This window comes from Heterocephalus glaber, unplaced genomic scaffold (genome assembly GCF_053883595.1).
Source record: "Heterocephalus glaber isolate CG9 unplaced genomic scaffold, H.glaber_assembly_v1.0 deba00001689, whole genome shotgun sequence".
NCBI lineage: Eukaryota > Metazoa > Chordata > Mammalia > Rodentia > Bathyergidae > Heterocephalus > Heterocephalus glaber.
The window spans coordinates 14,280,642-14,302,153 of NW_028258414.1; the positions used below are offsets into that span (position 1 = coordinate 14,280,642).

General features: G+C 53.2%; 1 protein-coding gene and 1 long non-coding RNA gene across 2 annotated transcripts in view; one reads left to right on the plus strand and one right to left on the minus strand.

Annotated features, from left to right (window-relative positions):
• Positions 1 to 2,279, minus strand: part of Hcn4 (hyperpolarization activated cyclic nucleotide gated potassium channel 4) — a 36,782-nt gene extending 34,503 nt beyond the window's left edge. Inside the window, exon 1 of the mRNA XM_004855510.3 lies at positions 1,436 to 2,279. Coding sequence (XP_004855567.1) covers positions 1,436 to 2,202 — 767 coding nt within the window. The 5' untranslated portion in view covers positions 2,203 to 2,279. The remainder of the gene's footprint in view (positions 1 to 1,435) is intronic.
• Positions 2,280 to 3,103: 824 nt separating this feature from the next.
• Positions 3,104 to 11,762, plus strand: LOC110344168 (uncharacterized). Its single transcript, XR_002386517.2, has 3 exons — positions 3,104 to 10,234; positions 10,468 to 10,541; positions 10,871 to 11,762. It is a non-coding gene; the product is annotated as an uncharacterized LOC110344168 (long non-coding RNA).
• The last annotated feature ends 9,750 nt before the right edge of the window (positions 11,763 to 21,512 follow it).

Here is a 21,512-nt window from a genome sequence, read left to right on the forward strand (position 1 = left end):
GGAGCCCAGCCACTGTCCCTGAGGGGAGGAGCCCACATCTGTTCACACCACTTGATGGCTGAGGCTCTGTGAACCCTGCCCTCTGGCCTCCTTACCCTCTAGGAATGGCAAACCTGGATCCTAGGGTTGGAAAGATCAGTCCCTCAAGAGGAAAAAAGGAAAAGAAGGAAGAAAGGGGCCTCTATTCACCTCCTATTTTAAGCCATCAAGTGCTGTCTGACTGGTCATTCCCAGCCAGAGAAATCTCTCTCATTGGATGGAAAATGGCTTTGCTCTCATTACAAATCCAGCTTCCCTGGAGTTTGCAAAGAGGGCTCATGCTCATTTATATAGGCAAGCAAAGGAGACGAGCAGGGGGCAGGGCCAGAGAGAGGGAGAATGAGACACCCAGCTGGAAAAAGTGAATGCTTTCCAGGCCTTCATCTCAACCTGGTGTGGGAGGGATGCCCAGAGGGGCACTGGGGGATCTCAGGACTTTGGCTAGGGTAAGGACATCCCTGTCCCAACCCCAGGGGCAGCCAATGATCCCACTCCTACACAGCTACACTTACAAACCCAGAATGGAATCTGTGGTTCAGTGGCATCTGACTCCAGTGATGCAGGAGGGGGCAGGGTCCCTCTCCCTGACTGGCAGTCATGCCTTTGCCTATGGACCCACAACACACCCACAGGGGACCCGGCAGCTGCTGGAATTCGGGCCACTGGGTTGGGAATGGGGTCCTGAACAGAGCTTGGGGTCACAGGACAGCTGGACATCAGGCAGGACACCACCCATCTTCACTGACCACTATGAGCAAGGTCATTCTCCTCTGCTAGTCTGGAAGTGCACTGCCCAGGGAGTCTGCTGCTGGTCCACTATTCAGCATGAGAGGCTGGGCCCAGGGTTAGCAGGTACAGAGGGCTTTTATCCTGGTCACAAGGCCCCAGGGACCTTAGTCCTCCAGGTGCCCGGCCACAGCTTCCCAAGGTGCCAGGGCAGAAGGATATTACTGCCTGCATTCAGCACCCAAGGAGCCGGCCCAGCACTGAGAGGTACACCTCTTTCCTGGCCCTGCTCTGCAGGATGACAGACTTGGGCTGCTTCTGGGATGGCCACCTTGTCTCTGCAGCCCTTAAGGGGAGGTGGAACGTGAGGCTCCAGACGGCAGAGCTCTAGTCTGGCTGCAGGGAACGTTAGGCCAGGCTCAGGACACCTTTTCAGTCTGACACCAATGCGGCCCAGACGGAGGAGAGAAAAGCCAGAAGCCAGGAACACAGGAAAGTTCCCATTGAGGAGCAGGAGGAAGTCCGGGGGTGTCTCAGAGTCTATAGAAGCGCCCCGCTTCTCTTGGAGCTCCCAGTGCAAGAAAGTTAACTCTGGCTGGGAGGCAGGACCGACAGAGGAGCATGCCTGCCACCAAGCCAAACACCCACAGGTTCCCCGCAGGCCTCTTACCTGAAGTCGCTGTAGGGGTGGATAATCCAGAACCCGGCGGACTTCACTCTCTCCTGCTCACGCTCCACGGCTTTCTGGCTGCCGAACATCCTCAGAGAGAATTTGTTGACCCCGGGCTGGAGCATGGCTCCGAACTGGCGCTGCATGAAGCCGGCCTGGCCCAGGCGCACCTCGGCCTCCGGGAGGATCTGATCGCTGGCGGCCGCGCCTCCCTCCACTTTGATCGCGGTGTCCGCCGCGGGCTGCTCGAGGGAGGCCGAGGCTGGGTGCTGGGTGGGTGGCGGGGAGGCTGCGGGCTGCGCCGCGGCACCTGGGCGCTCGGGCTCGGCTGCCAGGCCTGGGGGCGTCCTGTCCTCGCCGGGGGACGTGTCACCCTCGGCGATGAGCCGCCGCTCCTCGGCGGAGTCATGCAGGTGCCCGTGGCTGCCGCCACCCCCCGCCCCACCGCCGCCCCGGCTGCCCAGCGAGGCCAGGCTCCCGCGGAAGCGCCTGCAGTCGCCGTTGGTGCTGGACTTGGCCGCGCTGCGGCCCGGCGCATCGCTGTCCGCCGCCCCGAGGGCCGCGCCCCGAGACTCCGCAGCCGCCGAGGGCGAGGGCGAGGGCGAGGGCAGCGGCCGCAGCCGGATGCTCCTGCGGCGCGGGTCCTGACGGCCCCCGGCACCCTCGTCCTCGGCGTCCTCCTCCTCGTCCATGATCCACGCCTTGGCCCCCACCTGCTGCGGGAGGCTGTAGAGCCGCTTGCGCATGGACGGCGGGAGCTTGTCCATGGTGCCCGCAGCCGGGCTGGGGCCGCTCCGCCCGCCTTGGGTTCGCGTCCTCCGCCGCGCGCGGGCCGCTTAGGAGCCCATGCTCGTGCGCCCCGCTCAACGCGCTGCGCCTCCTCGGGGCCAGCCCGGCGCAGGGACCCTGTGCTCCCCCCGCGCGCTCCCCCCGCGATCGGGGCGCGGCGCGGCCGGCTCCAGGCGCCCCGCCCCCGCGGGAACAATGGGCGCTGCGGCCACGGCGTGGGCTCTGTTCCTCCCGCGGGGCGCACAGCGCGCGTCTCCCCGCGCGTCCCGCGGCGGCCGGGCTGTCTGTGCGCCTCGCCGCCCGGCGGTGCCCGCCGGCCGGGCCCGGGGCTCCCGCCGCAGCCGAGCGGAGCCAGCGGCCCGCCGGGCTTACATCAGCGGTCGCCTTCCCCGGAGCGCCCTCCGGCCGCGCCCCGGCTCCCGCGCCCCGGAATATTCATGAAGCCGCCGCGGCTCGCGGGTTGCCATAGGAGCGGCTCCCAGGCCTGGCCTGCCTACCTGGGCTTCTTAAAGGGGCAGCGGCGCGGGCCAGGGGCCGGGAAGGGGCCACGGGGCAGGGGGCAGGGGGCAGGGGGCAGGGGGCGGGCCCGGCCCAGGGCACGGGGTGGACCCTTGCCAGACCTTAGGAGCTTTCCTGCCTCACGCTTGCACCCTCAAATGGCCCTTCTTGACCCAGGCCTGGGGGGCGCCCCCCAAACGTTAGGCTTCGGCTTGGGTAGCGAATTCCCCACCTCCAGATGAGGGGGGCGGGGTCCCTCAAGCTCCCGCTCCGAGCTCGGGGCTCCTGCATCTCCGCCGCTCGGCTCCTCCCCGCCCAGGTCCCCAGCCCTCCGGGAGGCGTGGCGCGTGTGGATGCGGAGCCGTGCGTTCCTGCAGCTCGCCTGGAGAGGGGGTTTCCGGGAAAGGCGCGGCGCCGGGGCGGCTCCCAGGGTTTTCCCCGAGCTCGGGCGAGGGGCGAACCCTGCGCCAGTCTTTCGCCGGTTGAGGGGGGCTTGGGGGACACTCGCGGGACACGCACAGAGCGCGCGGGTGGGACCCAGCCCTTCGAGGTAAGACTTCGAGGAAATGTGCTAGCAGCAGCCGGCGACGTGGAATTCCAGCACCCGGTCCCCCCAAGCGCCGCTCGCAGGGTACATCCAGTCCGAAGTGGGGTTCCCAGAGGAGCTGTCGCGCGGGCCCCTCTGGGACTTGGCACTCGGCTGACTTTGGGACCCTTCTCCCTATGATCCTGTCCAGTGGAGACACCTTCTGTGTGGACCCGCGCCAGGGGGGGTTCAGCTCCACTCAGTGGCTGCACCGCCCCGCTCCCCGTTTGAGTCCGCTGCCCCCTCTCCAGGCCAGCTGGGTGTCATTTCTCCCGTGCTGTATCCAGGCTTAAGGACAAACCCCACTTGCTCAGCCTGAGGTATAGCTGTACTCTCCGGCACCCCTCGACAGCCAGCACCCAGTGAGCTCAGAAGTGGGCTGGGGGAATAGATGGGGCCTCAGAAGGAAGGAGGTGGCCAGGGAAGGTTGGAGTCTGGGTTCATGCTGACTCGGATCCTCAGCAGCACGAGGCAGGAGAGAAACAAAAAGGTCCCAAACTCTAAAGAATAGCATGAAGTTTTTCTTCAAATAATTTTAAAATTCGAATTCTTAGCCCCTTATCACCGCCTCCGCCATTCTCCACCTGAAGCAGGAATTTTGGAGGCAGGATCCAGGTTTGGAGGGTGGGCAGCCTGGCAGGGGCTTTTCTGGTCTGCCATCAGACCACGGGAGCTGGGGTGGGGGAGGGAATGACTTGGATGGTGACATCACCGGTGGCTGGCATTTCTACTTTTGAGCAGCTCCAGGCTGACAGTTCTCTGCACAGATTCGGAGAGGCCTAATCCCTGAATGTCCTTGGGTCTCCTTGAGAAGGAGCATTCCTAACTGGCTGGGAGCAGGTCTGCCCTGGTGTACCAGCCACAGAGGGAAGACCATCTCCCTCAGCTCACTTCCTCCGACTTCTTTGTCCTAATCCAGCTTCAGGATGTGGTCCACACAGGCCTCCCAGCCTGCATGATCCGTGGCATGACACCTTCTCCTTAGGAACCCTTTCCTGAGCACCCAAATCTTGATCGTGTCCCCCTTTGAGTTCCCATGATCCACAAGCTCCCAGCACCCCGAGCACTGATGATGGTGCAGTGTGTGTCCCCTCCTCAGCTCCTGGGGGATGGAACAAGTATGACTCAGGACAGGGACCTCGGCAGCAACACAAAGGTAGACAACAGATTGGTGTCAACTCTATGAGTGAATGAGTGGTCCTGGAAGACAGCTGACGGCAGGGAGTGGGGTCCTGGGAAAAGATAACCAAGATTCTGATTCTGCTGCCACCGGCTGGCCAGTCAGAGCCTCCTGATCCTTCCCCTTCTAGCATCCTGCTTAGCCTCAATTTGGTCACATCACCTGTCCACAATCATCTAGAACCAACTTTGGCTACAGAAATGTCCATTAGTAAGTCAGGCCCAGGGGACCCCTGTTGAGGCCAGGCCTCTCCCTTCTTGCTCATGTAAAATGCTAATGGCGAATGTCTGGTTTGCCATAGGTCTGGGAGATGAGGAGGAGGCAGTACCCTGGTCTTGCCGTTGGTGGGTTCCAGTAGGTGGGGAGGGGGGACACTCACTCAGGAATAGAGGAAAATTAGTGACAGGAAAGGAGTGTGTACTAACATGTGCCCCAACCATGGGAGATTGGAGAAGGGAGGACCTCACTGAGTTTGGGGTATTAGGGAGGGCTTCCTGGAGCGGGAGGTCACACTTGGTGAGAGACATGGATCCAACACTTGAGAGTTTACATCTGATTTGTTAAACCCACAAGAAATTGTCACTTTGATGTGCCCAATGGGGTCACATTTTGGCAGTTTCATAAGGCTTAACCTAACATTCTTACTCCCATTTTTGAACAAGAGAACTAAAACACAGAGAGGTTAAGTGACTTGCCAAATTCCCCACAGCAAGAAAATGATGGGAGCTGGAATTCCAACCAAGGGCTGCTCAGGTCAGGCTCTAGCTGGCTCCCAGGGGTGGGGAGAGGGTGGGCACAGGTGCAGGAAGTAAAGATGGAGAAGGACCCCTAGCCCCCACATTTATTACACTTCTCGTTACAGAGTTTACACTAGAAGGCCTGGGGTCCACTTGGCTTCCTCTAACACATCAGCCAGGGCCTGGGGACCTCAGCAAGGGGAAGACACTGACTTGGGACAAGGATAGAAGGAGACCTGCTATGCTGGACACCAGGGGAACCAGGGGAGTGGGTAGGAGGACTGGGAATCCCTAGAATGCAAAGCTAGAGGAAATCCATGCCATAGAGAGATGGGGGCTTGGAAGGGTGGGCTGGATCCCCTGCAGGGATAGTAAATATTAGTGGGTTCAGAAGACCCGCTTCAGGAATGGGAATGTAGCTGAATATATATATCAGCCTCAGGCCTTATTTGGTGGGGACCTAGATGGGCAGAGGGGGATGGAAAATTCCAGAAGTTTATTTGCTTATGGCTGAGGGCATTATTCTTGCTTGGAGAGGCAGCTCTGGGATACCACAGGCTCCCACACCCTGCAGTGTCAAGATTTTGGCCAGTTCTGCTTGAGATGAAACACACAAGCACACACAAACAACGTAGGATATTTTAGGGTCAGGTTGCGAACTGCCCCTTTCTTAGAAGGCTATCTTTAGTCTAAGATTCTATCCTTGCCACATTTTCTGTGTTAAAATGCCCTTTTGTGAAATCCTGGTGCTGGGAGATAATATTTTTTCTGCCCTTGGCCAAATAAAAAGTTGGCATAAGGTTCTGTGTTTGTTCCCCAAAACCATTTTTGAAGTGCTATTGGTCTGTGAGTTCCAAAAGCCTGGGAACCCCCGCTGTAAACAGTGGAGTGTGATGGTGTGATGCTAGAAAACAGAAGTTGTAGGATTAAATTCTCCGTCGCTTGTGGCATGTATGTGCCTCAGTCTTCCTTGTGTGTAAAATGGGCTCCATGGTATTTAGCTCAGGTGTTATCAAGAAGACTGTATGCACCCACCATAGACTTTTGTTTGTAGTAAATTCTCAGAAAACATCGAATGAGGAGATGGTGGAATGAAACCTGTATTTGCCAATTAGACACTTGGCTTCTGGAATCCAGTTCCGATCATTTATTCATGTTGACACTGCTTTTGGGATGAAAGGGAGGTCTGACTGTACAAGATGCTTCCTTTCAGTTCTCCCTCCCTGGTAAGCTGGCTGGGTCTCCAAGCCCCAAGCCAGACCACAAGCCCCACAGGCAGCTGTGCTCAGGACCCCTGAGAAGGGCTTCGAGAGCTGGGGATCCATGCCCAGGGACAACTTCATCTTTTGGTTGAGTTTAGACAAGGTCCACCCAGCACACCTTCTGCTCTGCTCTCCACTAGATGTGCTGTGCAGGGCTGGACAGGGGTCGGGAACAGGTAGACTTCCTGCTGGGGGTTCCAATCTGGAGAAAGAACGCTGGCATCAGCAGCATCCTCTTAGCTTTCCTGTCCCAAGGCTTCCCAATGAGGAAAGGGCACACAGGAAGCAAGTGGAACTGGCCAGAGACATCCAGGGAGAATAAATAAACCAGCCCGTCTTGACTGAGGAGCCCTCTGGTACACAACCCAGTGCACAGATGCCTGTGGTGGTGGCTGAGAAGGCAGCGGGTGCCCTGCCTTGGGCAGCTCCTGGGCTGGTAGAAGCAGCTGAAGGCTACCCCAAGGCTTTAGAATGGAAGGTCAGAATGAAGGGTTCAGAAGCTCAGAACAGTGGCTCTCTTGAGGGCGATCATGGTGGGCTTCTCGGAGGAGGTGGAAAGACAGCTGCATTTCTAGACAGCATTGCTCCGTGTGTGTGCACATCTATTACAGGGGAAATAATGAGTGGAGTAGCTTGGCAGAAAGGAGGGCTGTGACATTCTCTTTGTGGGGTTAACAAGGATAGGGCTGGGGGCCCTGTCCTTGGGGTGCACTAAGCTGCTGGCTCCAGGAGGAAGTCTGCTGTCTCCACAGAAGGACGATATTGGGTCCTTTTGATCCCATCCTCCAGCACCCTCAGCCCTGGACTCTGGCTATAAAGCACCAGAAGCCCACATGTCCACCCTCCCTCTAATCACATTAAGCCCACAGTGAGCAAGAAGGCCCTCCAGGCCCCACTTCCTGTTGGGTCACCATCTGCTTTCTTCCCAGTCCTGCCTGGCCTCTCTAGGATCCAGCCGAGAGAGCTACTGAACCAGCCCCTGCCTCTCCCAGGACCCCGACTGTGAGCACCACAGCCCTGCAGAGCCCAAAGCCCTTTCATCTCCAAGCCAGTGCTGGCCCCACGGCTCCTGCTCTCCTATGCTCCCCCATCCTGGGCACCCAGCGGTTCCCTGGGGCTCTGCCAGGTTATTGGGTGGGCCCTCATGCCCCCAGCCCCACCCCTTGCCCGAGGAAGGCTGGGGAAGGACGTGCTGACAGCTCAGCCAGGCCTGGACTGTGTCTCTGTGTCCTGCCAGGGCTCCAGGACGTCTGGGCCACCTGGACTGGGAGCCAGGGTGGAGAGGGAGGCACTGGGAGGGGAGGCTCCTGGGGTGCTGGCTGAGCGGAGCTGCCAAGAAGTAAGTAGCAGAGTCTCCTGTGTCCTGAGTCTGGAATTCTCCACATATCAGAGCTGAAGTGGGTTCACAGTCCCCACGGAGGAGGGGAGGAAGGAAGGGACAGGATGGGCGCATGGGCAGGGTCGCATGTTAGGAAGAGGGGTGACCACAGCTAGGGAGATCAGGCTTCCCAGGAACCCCAAGATGAGCCAGGGACCTGGTTCCTCCCTCTCCCAGGCAGGACAGCTCATCCTCATGCCCTCTTCCCTGCCACTTTGTCCGCCACCCCCTCAACTTCTCCATGTTTTCTTTCCCCCCCAACTTCACATGAGCCCTTTCATTTATCTAGCAAGTGTGCAGAGCAGCTGTTATGTGACGCTGTGCGATACAGCCCCCAATCTTCAGCCACCTCCAGGCTGTGGCTAGAATGAGACAGATTCCAGAACTCACAGAGAAAGAAGGCAGGGACAAAAGCATGTGATGTGGACAAGCGGCATGAGGGCCGAGGAAGGAGGAGGCAGAGTGTGGAGGAGGGGCGGGGAGACAGGGTTGAACTGGTCTCTGAAGAAGGCAGGGTGCCTTGCCCACCATGGTGGCACACACCTGTCATCCAAGCACTCTTGGAGGCTGAGCCAGGAAGATTGCAAGTGTAAGCCCACCCTGGGCAACTTAGTGACTTAGCAAGACCCTGCCTCAAAATAAAAAGGACTGGGGATGTAGCTCAAGGTGAAGGCCCTGGGTTCAATTTCTAGTGCCCCCCTCACTACAAAAAGAAGGCTGGTATGATTGGAGAAGTGGAGGGAGGAAGGTGGGCAGAAGAGCTGACAACACTGTGAGCAAAGCGAGGCTGAGGGGAGCCCTTGAGCAGGGCTGGGTGAACAGGCTGGGGGTCACAGCCATGGAGACACAAAGGTGGTTGATTCTAGAGCAGTGGGACTGACCCAAGTGACTTAAGAAAGGCCAGGACTTTGGGCTGGACCATCAGGTTGGTCCTGGGAGCCCATCCCTGTGCCTGGCTCTGCAGTGAGTAAACTGGAAAGAGGAAGATGCATTCCCTGTCCCGGAAGCCCGCAGTGGGCCCAGGAGAGGAAAGTCCTGCCTGAGGCTGCTCTGTCCCCCTGTGGCCCACGGAGGGAGCCACACCGAGCTGGGAGGTCTGCTCCCCACCTCCCTTCAAGGCAGGGTAACTTGCTGTCACTGAGCCACTTCTGGTGTGTGACAGAGCTGTGGCTCACAGGCCACCCACAGGGCCCAGAGAACAGGCAGAGCAGACAACAGAGACTGCGACAGGGGCCGTGCTAGAGGCTGTGCTAGAGACAGTTGTGACAATAACTGTGACACACACTGTGACGGACAGGACACTGTGACCTGGCTCTGTGACAAGGGCTCTGATAGAGACAGTAGTAGGGGCTATGACAGGGACAGTGATGGGGGCTGAAACAGTGTGACAAAGGCTTTTCTACAGTCTGTGGCAAGGACTGTGACGAAGCCTGTGACAAGCTGTGACAGAGATTATGAGAGAGTCTGCGGCAGGATTTATGACATGGGCTGTGACAGAGGCTGTGCTAGAGACAGTGATTCGGGTTGTGACTAGAACTGTAACATGCTATGGCGGGGCTGTGACATGCTTCTGTGACACGGGCTCTGACAGAGGCTGTGATAAAGGCAGTGACTGGGAGTTTGATGGGGCTGGGAGAGAGACTGTGATAGAGGCCGTGACAGACACTATGACAGGGACTGTGGCAGGGCTGTGATAAAGGCTGTGACAGAGGCTTCGAAAAGGACTGAGACAGAAACGTGACTAAATCTGGAAGCACAGTCAGAGTTGGGACAACAGTTCCTGGAGCCTGGGCCCACACTCCCACGGTGACAGAGCAGTTGGCGGTGACAGCAGCAACACAGCACACACACGGGCCAGGCGTCTGTGAAGACGCGGCAGGCTGAGGCTGCCATGTCACGGGAACGTGGTGACAGGGACGTGAGCGTGGCTGCTTTCTCCAGCGCTGCAGCAGACTCCTGTGTCCATGGGCAGGCTCCTGGGGGCTGCTCTTTGCATGTCCCCCAAAGGCCACGTCTGAAGGTTTGGTCGCCCGTCTGTGTGCTATGGGAGGGCGTGGAACCTGTAGGGGTGGGGCCTAACCGTAGGAAGTTGCATCATTGGGGGCGTGGCCTGGCAGGGGTACTGGGATTGGAGTTCCTCTGGTCTTCAGGAGAGAGCCCCTTCCTGCCCGTGGCTCCCAACTGTGATGCTCTGAGCCACCACAGACTCAAAGGATGGAGTGGAGATCATGCAGGAACCCAGTGAAATTGTGAACCTAGGTAGACCTTTCTTCCTTTGTTTTTGTTTTTTTGAGACGAGGCCTTGTTACGTTGCCCAAGCTGGTCTTCAACTTCTGGGCCCAAGGGATCGACCTGCCTCAGCTTCTCAAGTAGGTGGCATGCATCATCATACCTGGCTCATTTCCTCCTTTTGAAAAAAATTGTTTTGGGGGGTTTTTTTGGTACCGGGCATCGAGCTCAGGTCCTTGCGCTTGCGCAGCAGGCGGCGAAACCACTGAGCTAAATCCCCGGCCCCCAAAATTGTTATTTTTATTAGTGCATGTTTGCAGTACACTATGATTGCATTCTTCATGGTTATTTTCTCCTTTTGTATCATCTACAGTGACAGAAAGCTGACTACCACACTGGCCCTCAGTTTTCTTGAATCCGCCTACCTCAGGAGACATTTAGGGTGAGGTAGGTGCTAACGTGGACTGTGGGGGACCCAAGTTATTACAAGGGGTCTCTGACTCTCCAGTCTCTTGAAGTGCATCCTACTGACGGAGTCCACAATGTGTCTTCCACATATACATCAACTATTTCCCTGGCGTGTGCAGGTGCTACTGTATTGTGTGGAGCCAAACACATGTTTGTGTTGAAGGATAAGCGAATTCAGAGTCAGGATCACTAACATTTTTGGAGAGCTTCCTCTGTGCCAGGCACCACGCCAAGTGCTCAGCATGGATTAGCTCATGTAATCCCTGCTGGAGCCCTGTCAGGTGAGTGGTATTATCCCCATTTTACAGATGATTAAATCGAGGCTCGAAGAGGTTGACTAACTTCCCAAGCTCCAAGGTTAGAGGAAGAACGGGGCTTAAGGCCAGTCACGGGTGACCTAGTCTGTGCTCCTATCCATGAGCAGCTTCCGCAATCACAGTTGCTGTTGTGTCATATATTTTGAAGTTCACAGTCAAAAATGTTTTCAGTGGAAAAGGAGCCTTCATACTCGAGCTGGCAGGGACCTTCAGGAAAGCAGCTGTCTAATTTGTGGACATCTGGGAACGTCTGTCTCCTCTCTGCCTCCACCCCAGCACTAGACCGGGCAGTGGAGATGAGCAGGATGTGAATTTCCACCCACAGTGCCAGAGAACTATTAACAATTTCAGGGACTATGGTTGTTTTTGTACCTTTTGGTCAGGACCTTACTTCTGGCTTTTCATAGAAGGCTACTCCTTTGTTCTCCTTGAGGGATGAACTCTCATTCTCCCCAACCTCCATGGTCAGGAAGTGAGGTGGGGACTCCCTAAAGCTCCTTCCAGACCATCGCCCTCCTGCCCATAAATGCACCCAGCCACCTGCTCCTCTGAGGCTCCCGTAGCCGACACCCACGGCTGTCAACCAAGCACCTGTCCTAGCTGGCTTCCTCCTTGCCTAACTCTTGCCCTCATGGAGGAGGCCTCACGTGAACTCTGGCCCTGACTTCCGGTGCTCAGTGACCACCAACTCCATGGCCTCAACCTAGAAAGACTTCACCTCTGAAATCTGAAATTCAGGCTCCCCAGCTGGACCTCAGCTCTGCTCCTTTCCCTTGCTTCTCACCCGTGTTGGTGTGAGAGCCATGGAAGAACTTGTAATGCCTGACTGCATCCAAACCCTCAGCCTAAGAGCCTTGAATAAACACTAGCATAGTTCTCCTAGCTCAGCGCCGCATCCCTACAGTGACAACTCCAGCCCCATGTGGCTCCTGCCTGGGAAAGCTCAGGGCTGCCACAGTGATTGACTGTTTTGGTCTACCCTGGAAGGTCTCTGTGTCCTGGTGTTTGTGAGATGGGAGGACATCCCATCACTTTCATGAGGGCCAGATCACACACCCAGATGGCCAAGCCACTTGGGCCAAACCCCCCTTTCTCCCTTCATGCCTTTCCCCTGGTTCACCGAACCTTTAAAAATGCTCCAGCCTCTTGTTTCAGAGAAGCAGAATTCAGGACATACTGGATTCTCTTCTCTATTGCAGTAGTTAACACTGAACAAAATCGGTCCTACAAGTATCTGGCTTTGTTTTTCTTTGACAATAGTGTGTTCTGCCCACCCATCTCTCCTGCCTGCAATCCTTCCCCTCCTCAGCATAGGTCCGAAGATCCACTATTTCTACCTTCTCTTGTCTCATCAACGTTTTGCTCTATCAACCTGGAAACCTCAGCTCTGTGTCAGTCTAACCCATGACCCTCTGTGCTATAGCATCGCCATGAGGCCACCTGACAAAACCATACAGATTTGTGCTTCCTCAAATTCATGATTTCTCCCAGCACTCTAGAAGCCTGAGGCAGGAAGATTGCTAGTTCAAGCCTAGTCTGGGCAACTTAGTTTAGCAAGACCTTGACTCAAAATTAAAAATGAAAAAGGGTTGGGGATATAGCTCAGTGCTGAGGCTTTGAGTTCCATCCCCAGTACTGGAAAGAAAGAAAATCACAGTTGCTAATGTGCCTTGGTGCTGCCTACCAACCTGTTAAATAACCTGAATTTACAGTAGTATTTTCTTGTTCTGCCATGTTTCCATCAGTTACCGCTTCTACCACAATTTCAACCACTTTCTGTGGGATCCTTCCTGTCAGCATTTCATTCTGATCAAATCTCTGCTGTCCTGCTGTCCTCCAGCCTCGTGGTCCCTTACTCTGGTTCCTGTCACATCTGGCCTTCTCCACCAGAGGGTGGGCTTCACTGCCTGCCTTTCTTACCTTCTGCTCACTCCTCAGCCCTCAGCAAGACTCCTCTCCCCATCTGGTCTGCAGCAAGACCACTGGCGGCCTCCTGAGTAATATTCACCCTCCATTCCTCCCTCACTGACCTCTGAGCATTGTGCAAGGCTACCATCTCTCCCCTCTGGAAACATCTTCTTCTCTTGACGTCAGGGACACACACTTTTCTGATCTTCTTTCCACATTGCTCGCCAATCCTCGCTTCCCTTCCGGTCCCCTTTTCCTCTGTGGGCTCCTCCCTCATGGGCTCTGTTCTTGACTCTGTTGCCTGCCCTGTCTTCTCCCGTGGGATCTGTCCCCTGGGACACTGTCATCCATGCACTCACTTCTGGTTACCGTCCATGCCCTCAGCCTAGATCTCTTCTCTGCACTCCAGACCTGTCTGTTCAACAGCCTCTTGGATGTCTTAGTACCACCTCGCACTCCTAATGCCTAAACATCACACTCTTCTCCAACGACCCCTGCTTTTCCCACTCAGTGTGGAAGACCGTCATCTATCCCATGGCTGAAGCCAGAAACACGGAGATCATTCTTCACTCTTTCCTCCACATTCTATATCCAATCAATTCCAAAGTCTATTTCTTTCTCCTCCATAGATCTCTCAAACGTGTCCACTTTTTTCCATGTGCACTGACATGGCCTCAGATGATTTCTTGCCTGGAAATCAGCCTCCTAACTGGCCTCCCTGCCTTTATCACTCACCCTTACTATAATCCATCATCCACAGTGCTACTAGAATGGTTTTTCAAAATGTAAATCTGGCCATATCTGCTTAAAACTCTTCAGTGAATTCCACGGGCCTGAGGAGAAAGCCCAAGCTCCCTGCAAATAAACTGCTTATGTCCTGGCTGCTGCTTCGTTCTCAGCCTTCTCTCCAACTAGTGCCCTCCCTCCCTACCTCGAGCTGTGAGCTCAAGCTCTTCTGGGACTCTCTGTGCGTGGTGATGGTCACAATGCTATGCACAGCTCGGGGGGGGGTGTGATTATGGAGATGCTCGTTGTTGAGGATTATGAGGGTAACTTGAACACACTGCCCACCATGTTTTAAAGATTGTCTTTGGAGGCAGACTCCATCCCAGGGACATTCTTGTCCCTGTCCCCTGGGAGGTTGACCATGTCTGTCCACCCGGGGCCCACACCAGGGTTGACTTTGGACCCTCTGGTAAGGGCGCTAGCCAGGACCCATGCTGACTGTTGGAATCAGCCTGAACCTATGTCCAGAGCTCATCTCCTTCCCACTTGAGCCTCCATGTTGGTGATAGGACAGCAATGGGGATGATGGGAGAGTCATCATGTCAGGCATGAAGATCTGTTGCTGTTGGCACTCAGTGGGGACATAGACACAGTTGCTGGGGCCCATGGAAGAGGAGCCCCTGGGGGGTCCAGCCAGTTGGTGCCAGCCTCAAGTCCCCTCTCTGCTGCCAGCTCCCTGGAGACTGGCTGAGGGGCTGCTTTGACCTTCTCAGAGCTGTAGGCCTGTGACACTGATCTGTCACCCACACTCTAGGAACTCCCAGGCCTGGTGGTCTCATTCCTGTCACAGGGCTCTTGGCCTACCAGGCTGGGGCCCCAACACTCCTCATGTAGACAGCATCCTCCCCAACACCAGCATGTATTTGCATCTGCGGATATGCATAGCAGCCGCTTTTCCTAAATGGAGGAGAAAGGAGCTGAGCAGGCTGGAGGTGATGAGAAGGCATCTGCCCTGGGGTGGGCTAACGGTGCCCAAGGATAATTAGGTCCTAGTCCCTGGAAGCTATGATGTCACTTTCTATGACAAAGGAGGTTTTGCACGTGTAAGTAACAGTGTTGACTTGGGAGGTTATCCTGGATTATCTGGGTCAGCCCTAAATGCAATCGTGGGTGTCTTATAGGAGCAAGACAAAAGAAAGTTTGACATGGAACAGGAAGGCAGTGTGACCACTAAACACGATGGCTTTCAAGTTAGAGGAAGGGGCCCCGAGCCAGGGAATGCAGAGACACATCCGAAGCCAGAAGGGGCAAGGAAATGGGTTCTCCTCAGAGCCTCTGGAGCGAGTGTGATACCTTCTTTTCCACCCAGTGAAACTTTTCAGACTTCTGACCTCCAGAACCATGAGAAAATAACTATGTCTTCTTTAAAACCATAAAATGTATAGTAACTTCTATGCAGCAATAAGAGGCAATATAGCCCCCTTCTACCCTCCCTCTCTGTCCCCCTGACTTCCTCCTCATCAGGCTGCTCACTGGTTGAGGAGGAACACTGACCACTGGCAGTAGGGAAGGTCATCCTCAACTCTGCTTCGAGCCCCGAGCCTCTGGTTGCAAGGAATGGTGGCTTTGAAAACACTGGGAGGAGGTAACCTCCTCAGAGTAGGAGTCACACACATGCCCAGGCCATTTCAGGGACCTTGCTAGTGGGAGGCACTGAAGTAGGACAGGAGGAGAATTCCAGAGAAGCCATGTGAGGATGGCGGCTGACAGGGTGATGCTTTAGCATATGTGTGCTCCCTTTTTGGAACTCCCAGAAATACTTATGGCAGAGGAGGAAGAGGGCAGAGGTCCTGTAGGCGCGAGAAGAGAAACAGCAGGGACTTTGGGTTAGGGATGTTAATGGAACTTATTTATAGTCGCAGTCTGGGAGGGTCTGATAACATTCGTGTCACGTTGCTCTCCTGGCTCACGACCCCTCCCGGTCTTTACTCCAGCTAAGTGAGCAAATGATGATTTCCAAGCTCTTTCATCCCCTTTCCCCATTTTCCCTCAGTTTTTATCTTTGTCTTGTTGAGTTGAGGGAGCACTTCCTATCATTCATTGCTACAAATGCCCATTTAACTTTGGTTATGTAGTGTTTGCCAACCTGAAGCTTTCATTTTTTATGTGTGAAGCGTGTCAACTTTTCCTTTTATGATTTCTGACTTAGAATATCACGCCGAAAGAGCTTTCTCTGCCTCAGTAAATACTCACTCAGAGCTGGGAGTGTAGCTCAGTGGTAGACACTTACCCAGCATGCTTGGGGACCCAGAAACATCAAAAACAAATAAACAAAAACAATACTTACATTTTCTTTCCATAAATTTTCATAAACTCACATAATCCATCTTTCCACCATTCATTAGCAATGCCTCTTTTCTCACATACTAACTAATCATCTCCTTTATAAATATAAATTTTTAAAAACAGATTAGCTATCTGGTTAAAGTGATTTAACAATATTTTTAAAAATCACATTGGTATTTTGAGTAGGATTGTACGAATTTATCAACTAACTGAGGGAAAATAAACAATCTTTGTATCATTGCATTTTGCCTCAGAGAGGAAGGTCTGCCTCTATTTAAATCTTCTTTTGTGTCTGGGGAGAATCATGCCAGGGTTTCAGCCCTTTGCAGCCTTTTCCTTCATTTTTGTTTCTTTTTGTTCCTTTCTGTCAAGTTTGGGGAGGGTAGTTTTGTAAACCTACATTTAAGCTACCACGATTCTCTGAAGTCTTTAGAGTTGCCCTGAATTGAGGGGGAAGGCGGAGAAGATGAGCTGAAGCTGTGGGTGTGGGTGAAATTCAGAGGTGACTAAATGCTAAATGAGTGGAACAGAGCTCTGCACACCACCAATGTCTATAGAGAGAGGGACTACCACGGTAAATATGGGTGAGAGAGAGCAGGCAGAAGAGAGGCCAGAAACCGGCATAGTGGTGTCAACAGGGGAAGAGGAAAGTTCAAGGGCAGCAGAATCAGTAGAGTCCTCTGTTGTAGGAAAGTTGCTGAGAATGACATCGACGGAGGTGTGGGTTGCACTGCTTGTGGCTGGTTAGGGTTGAGGTGACCATATCATTTAGTGAACCAGCTGGACACTTGGGAAAACTCTGGGAGGATGAGGTAAAGCAGGATTATTCCTGGCAAACAGAACACATGTGTCCCCAGTTGCAGTGATCCCTGAGAAAGTGGTCTCTGTGGAGAGAAAGCCAAAGTGCCTAGGTTGTGTGGGTGAGGAGTTCAGAGCATGACACTGACTGCTCTCTTTAGAAGTTTGCCTGGAAAGAGAAGGAGAGAGTTAGATCATTGATGGAGGGGAATTAAAGTTGAAGTGGAGTATATTTGCTTGTCTGTTTTCTAGGCTAAGAGATTTGTCCGTGTGAGGAGGGAAAGGACATAGAGAGAGGATATGGATGTGGAGGAGAAGTATAGGAAGTGAGAGGTTAATATCAACAGCCTATAGTGGACAGGGGGTTGGCCTGGAAGGAAAGGAAAGACAGTTCCTAACAGGAGAGGCAAAAAGAATGGTACGCGATAAACCAGCAGAAGGATAAGGTTCGAAGAAGGGAGTTGCAAGGAACTCAGCTTCTCAAGAATGGTTCCTGAGAAGGAGGTGGTTCATCTACATGGGGCAAAGCCTCCAAAAAAGAAAGGGGTAGAAACCCTCCACCACTGTCCCCCAAGGATGAACACGGATAGATCATCTCTGATGGATTGAGATCACTGCGGGTGGGACCCAGGACAGCTGTCTCAGCTCAGTGCTATCCTAGGTACTTTGGCACATTGAGAGTTTCCTCCATTGGAGAACAATCACAGTGCCTAGGGAAATCTGGACAGACGAGGACATCACTGCACTGGTGGACAAGCTTGCTCAGCTAGGGAGGGCCAGGCTGTACAATGACATCTTGGGTGGGAACGGAAGCCCCATCAGAGGCTCCAGGGCTGTCTGCAGTGACTTTGGATAAATCAGCCTCTTGGATTCAGGAAGTCCTTGGTGTACTTGGACAATTCAGGGTGAAGGAAGTCCCCAAAAGAGACACTCAATTTCTTGTTACTTTGAGTAGGCTCCAGAGGCTAATATGAATATTTATGAAATGTTAACCTAATTTATAATCCAATTTGATAAAACAGGTCCTTATAATAGCCTGGCGTGCATTCAAAAAGATGCTGGAAAATAATGTTTGATGACATGGAAAAAATATTCAGGCCATATTAATTAAAAAAGTAGTATGAGCACAATAATCCAATTTCTTCAAAGAATTTCTAATATTTCTATATATACCCATATAGATGATTGTTAATATATATGCCAATTAGCAGTGGTTGTGGGTAGTAGAACTGTGGGTGATTTTTCTTTTTTCACTTAACATTTAAAAAATTTTCTACAAGGTGACTTTGTTGTTTTTAGGAAGTTAAATAACAAAGTTATTTTTTAAAAAAGGATTGCCCAGGAGTCAGGAGACCCCAGCTGCAGCAGGAGAAGGAATCTGTCAAGAAGCCAGGGCAGGAGGCTGGGTGTACTCTCTCCTGCTGCACCCAGCAGGTATAACTCAGAGCTCTGTAGACGGAAGGAGAAACAACCTGGCAAAATTTAGCAATGATTTAGCCCAGGGTTGCCTAGGAGTTGCCCTGGGACATATCCAGAGGGAGCTGCCCTGGGCTCTGCAGACCACCCTCGAGCTGGTGCATCTGGTTCAGGGGACATCAGTGAAACTTTCCTCCTTCTCTGGACCAGGTACACCCAAGACCGAATGGGAAGAGATGAGGGCTTAGGACGGCCAAAACAACCAAGGGATTCTTGGCAGGAATGGATGGCCAGTGCTGTGGCTGGGGTTCTGGTTATGCAAATGTTGTATTTGCCATGCAACACAAAGCTGCGCTTGAACCAGTGGGAAGAAGAGTGAGGACATTGTCAGAGTCACCTAGGGAGCAAAGGCACTGTTGCCAGAACAGAACCAGAGTCCCTAGGAGTCCAGGTAGCATCCACACTCTGGCTGGACAGTCAGCATGCTCACCAGGCTGGTGGCCTGTCCTTCCCCTACCAGTGAGCCCTACTCAGGAAGAGCCCTTGGGAAGTTGCTGGGCCCAGAGGCTCTGCTGTGGGTTACCCATTGAAAGCAGCCTAATGATGCTTCCATCTGAATTTGGCTGCTGTGTGTTGGGAAGGAGTTGGTAGCCAAGAGTGGGTTGGTTCCATTGGGCCATGTGGAATTTCTCAGGGGCTTTTGACTTTCAGCTCTTTCCGGTTCCCTGAGCTTTTGATCCAGAGTCAGATGTGACCGCCTGCCCCAAGGGGAGCCCAGTAGCCTGCCAGCTTCCTGCTCTGCGTGGCAGGGCTGCCTCTCTACTAGGAGCAGCACTTTTGCTAAACAGTGGGAGAGGTAAAGTAAGTAGTGGCCTCCCTGACCCACCCCATACCCATGTCAAGACTCCACGCCATCCTGCAGGCCCTACGGGCCCCCTCTGAGATTCCTACAGAGACAGCGAAGGAAATGTGATTTGTCTCTGACTCATGATAGGGATTCCATAAATATTTGTTGAATGAACAAATGAGCAAGTAAATTAATTAATCTGTGAGCACAGAGACCTTACATGGTTGGATGAGGAGCCAGGCTCTTTTGAGACCAGGAACATATAGATAAAAATACCCATGGTGTCTGGCCATGAGTAGAAAAGAAAGGCTAAATTGCCAAGGTTTGTGACTGTGAGTCAAAATTTTTATGTATTAATCATGGTACTTTATAAAGTCTTCTGTTGGCACTAGAATCATGGATTATTAAGTCCAACCAAGTCTGAGTTTCAGATAAGAAAATTGAGGTCCAGAACAAGAAGGGAATATTCAGAGCCACAAGCTGGTGGAATTAGAGCAGGCTCCAGGCTTTTCGCCTCCCAGCCCTGCCTGCTCCTCCTCCCTCAGGCCGCTTTTCCAGTGTGCTGGGGACCTCCTTTCCAGAGGGCAGAGGCGAGAGTGCTTCTCCTTATAAATAAATATTGCTTAGGTGTCTACTAGATGTGGGGCACCCACTACATACCAAGCAAGCTGCTAGGTGCTGGTGATATAGTGCGGACTAGATATTGACTTGACAGGGAAAGAGACAGGCAATTAATCAAGCATTCCGATAAGGAGAGTATGCCTAGCTCTGGAAGCCAGGACAAGGAATGCCTAGTGCAGCCTTGGGGCAAAGGGTCAGGCAAGGAGCTTGAGGTGGAAAGGAGCCATGCCACATGCCTCTTAGAGCCTTCCTGGGCATCACCCCCTCCCTGGCGTCTGGGCTGATCTGTCTCCTACTTGCTTGTGAGTGTGTCTGATAAGAGTCACACCTCGGAGGCCAAGGGGACAGGCTGCTTACAAGAAGGGGCCTCAGGCAGTGGAAGGAAAGCCCTGTGTGAGGAAGGGGTGGGGAATGGCACGGAGGACTCCAGGGCCCTGGCACTCTGAGGCAGCCAGATTGGGTTTTGCCCTTCAACCATGAACCTCAGTCTTGTTTCAAAGTCATTGTTTCAAAGTCATTCCATCATCCTGCTCTCCTTGTCCTCTTCCCTCCTCTCATCTGCTGAATGCTCACCCCTCCCACCTTAGCAGCTCCCCAAGTCAGAGCTCCCATCTTTCTTCATTGAGTAGCTCTGAAATTCAATCTCTTCCCCGACTCCTTCTAGAGAAGTATGGAGGCAGAGACAGTGACAGAGAGAGGAGAACCATGATTCTCTCCCTTCTCCCTGCCTCATGCTTAACTAGCAGTTGGCCTAATTTAGACAGGGGTGCTGCAGGAAACAGGCAGGAGAGTCATAGATGAGCAAGATGCTGGAGGGTGGAATCCGAAAGATAACTTTATCACCTTCCCCGTCTAGAGAAGTTGGAAAAAATAATCAATGCAGGGAAGTATGACTTCTGTAAAATCTTGTTACTGCTGCTTGCCATAGGGCAGGGCTCTCAGCACTTTTCATGGCCAGATTCTTACCTGGGCTTCTGAGATTCTATGTATGGCTTCAGGAAGGTTTTGTACCCCTGAAATTGTGTGTAAAACATCATATATTTTCACATATGTCCTTGTTTCTAGAATGACCACAGAGTCCATCAGATTCCCAAAGGCATTTGAGACACACAGAAGGGTGCAGAACCCCCCATCCAGGGCTTTGGAGGAGGAAGCACCTCCTGCCCGCTCCCCTCTCCCTTCCTCTGGGTTTCTTCTGCTTTTGTGCATCTGCAGACAGACTGTCCCCAGAGCCAGCTGGGGCCTTGTGCCTCTCTGCTCACCTGGACATAGAGCTGTGCCTCTATTGACTGCCCTATTTAGGAGCTGCTGAGCTGACTGTGGAAATCAGGCCTGGCTTTGCCCCCTCCAAAGGTGTCCAGGCTTTGAGGAAGTGTCGGGGCAGAGGTCCTTCAAATCTCTGGGCTTATGGAGTCCAAACGACTTGCACTTCACCCTGGATCAGTGGCACCTTGATAACTGAGACTGTTTCTTCATCTATAAAACGGAGGACATAATGCCTTGTGAGAGGAGTGTTTGAGTACCAACCAATGTAATGGTTATAAAATGTGAGGCACTCAATAAAAGTTAGTTGTTGGCTCTCACAATTGGATCCAGAGATTTCCTCTACAGCATCCCTGGCAGGAGGTTATCCAACTCTTCCTGGGAGCTGCCACCTCCTGAAGCAGCCCAGCCCCTGTTTGGACAGCTCCAACTGTGAGAAAGTTCTTACATCAGTTAGAAACTCTTTGAATTGAAGTGACAGCAACTCAACTCGCTGGTTTACTGAAAAGGGAATTTATAGCCCAAGAAATTGGGAAGGGCAGAAGTAGAGGTGACTTTAAGGACTCTAGAGACCCAAAAGTGTTGTTAGGATTTTTTTTTTTTCTTCTTTTCTTTGTCTCTGCAAATCCTCACTCTATTTCTCTTTGAGACTGGGGCAAAGCAGCCAATAACTCCCAACATATGTCCTGGTAGCTTAGAGAACCAAGA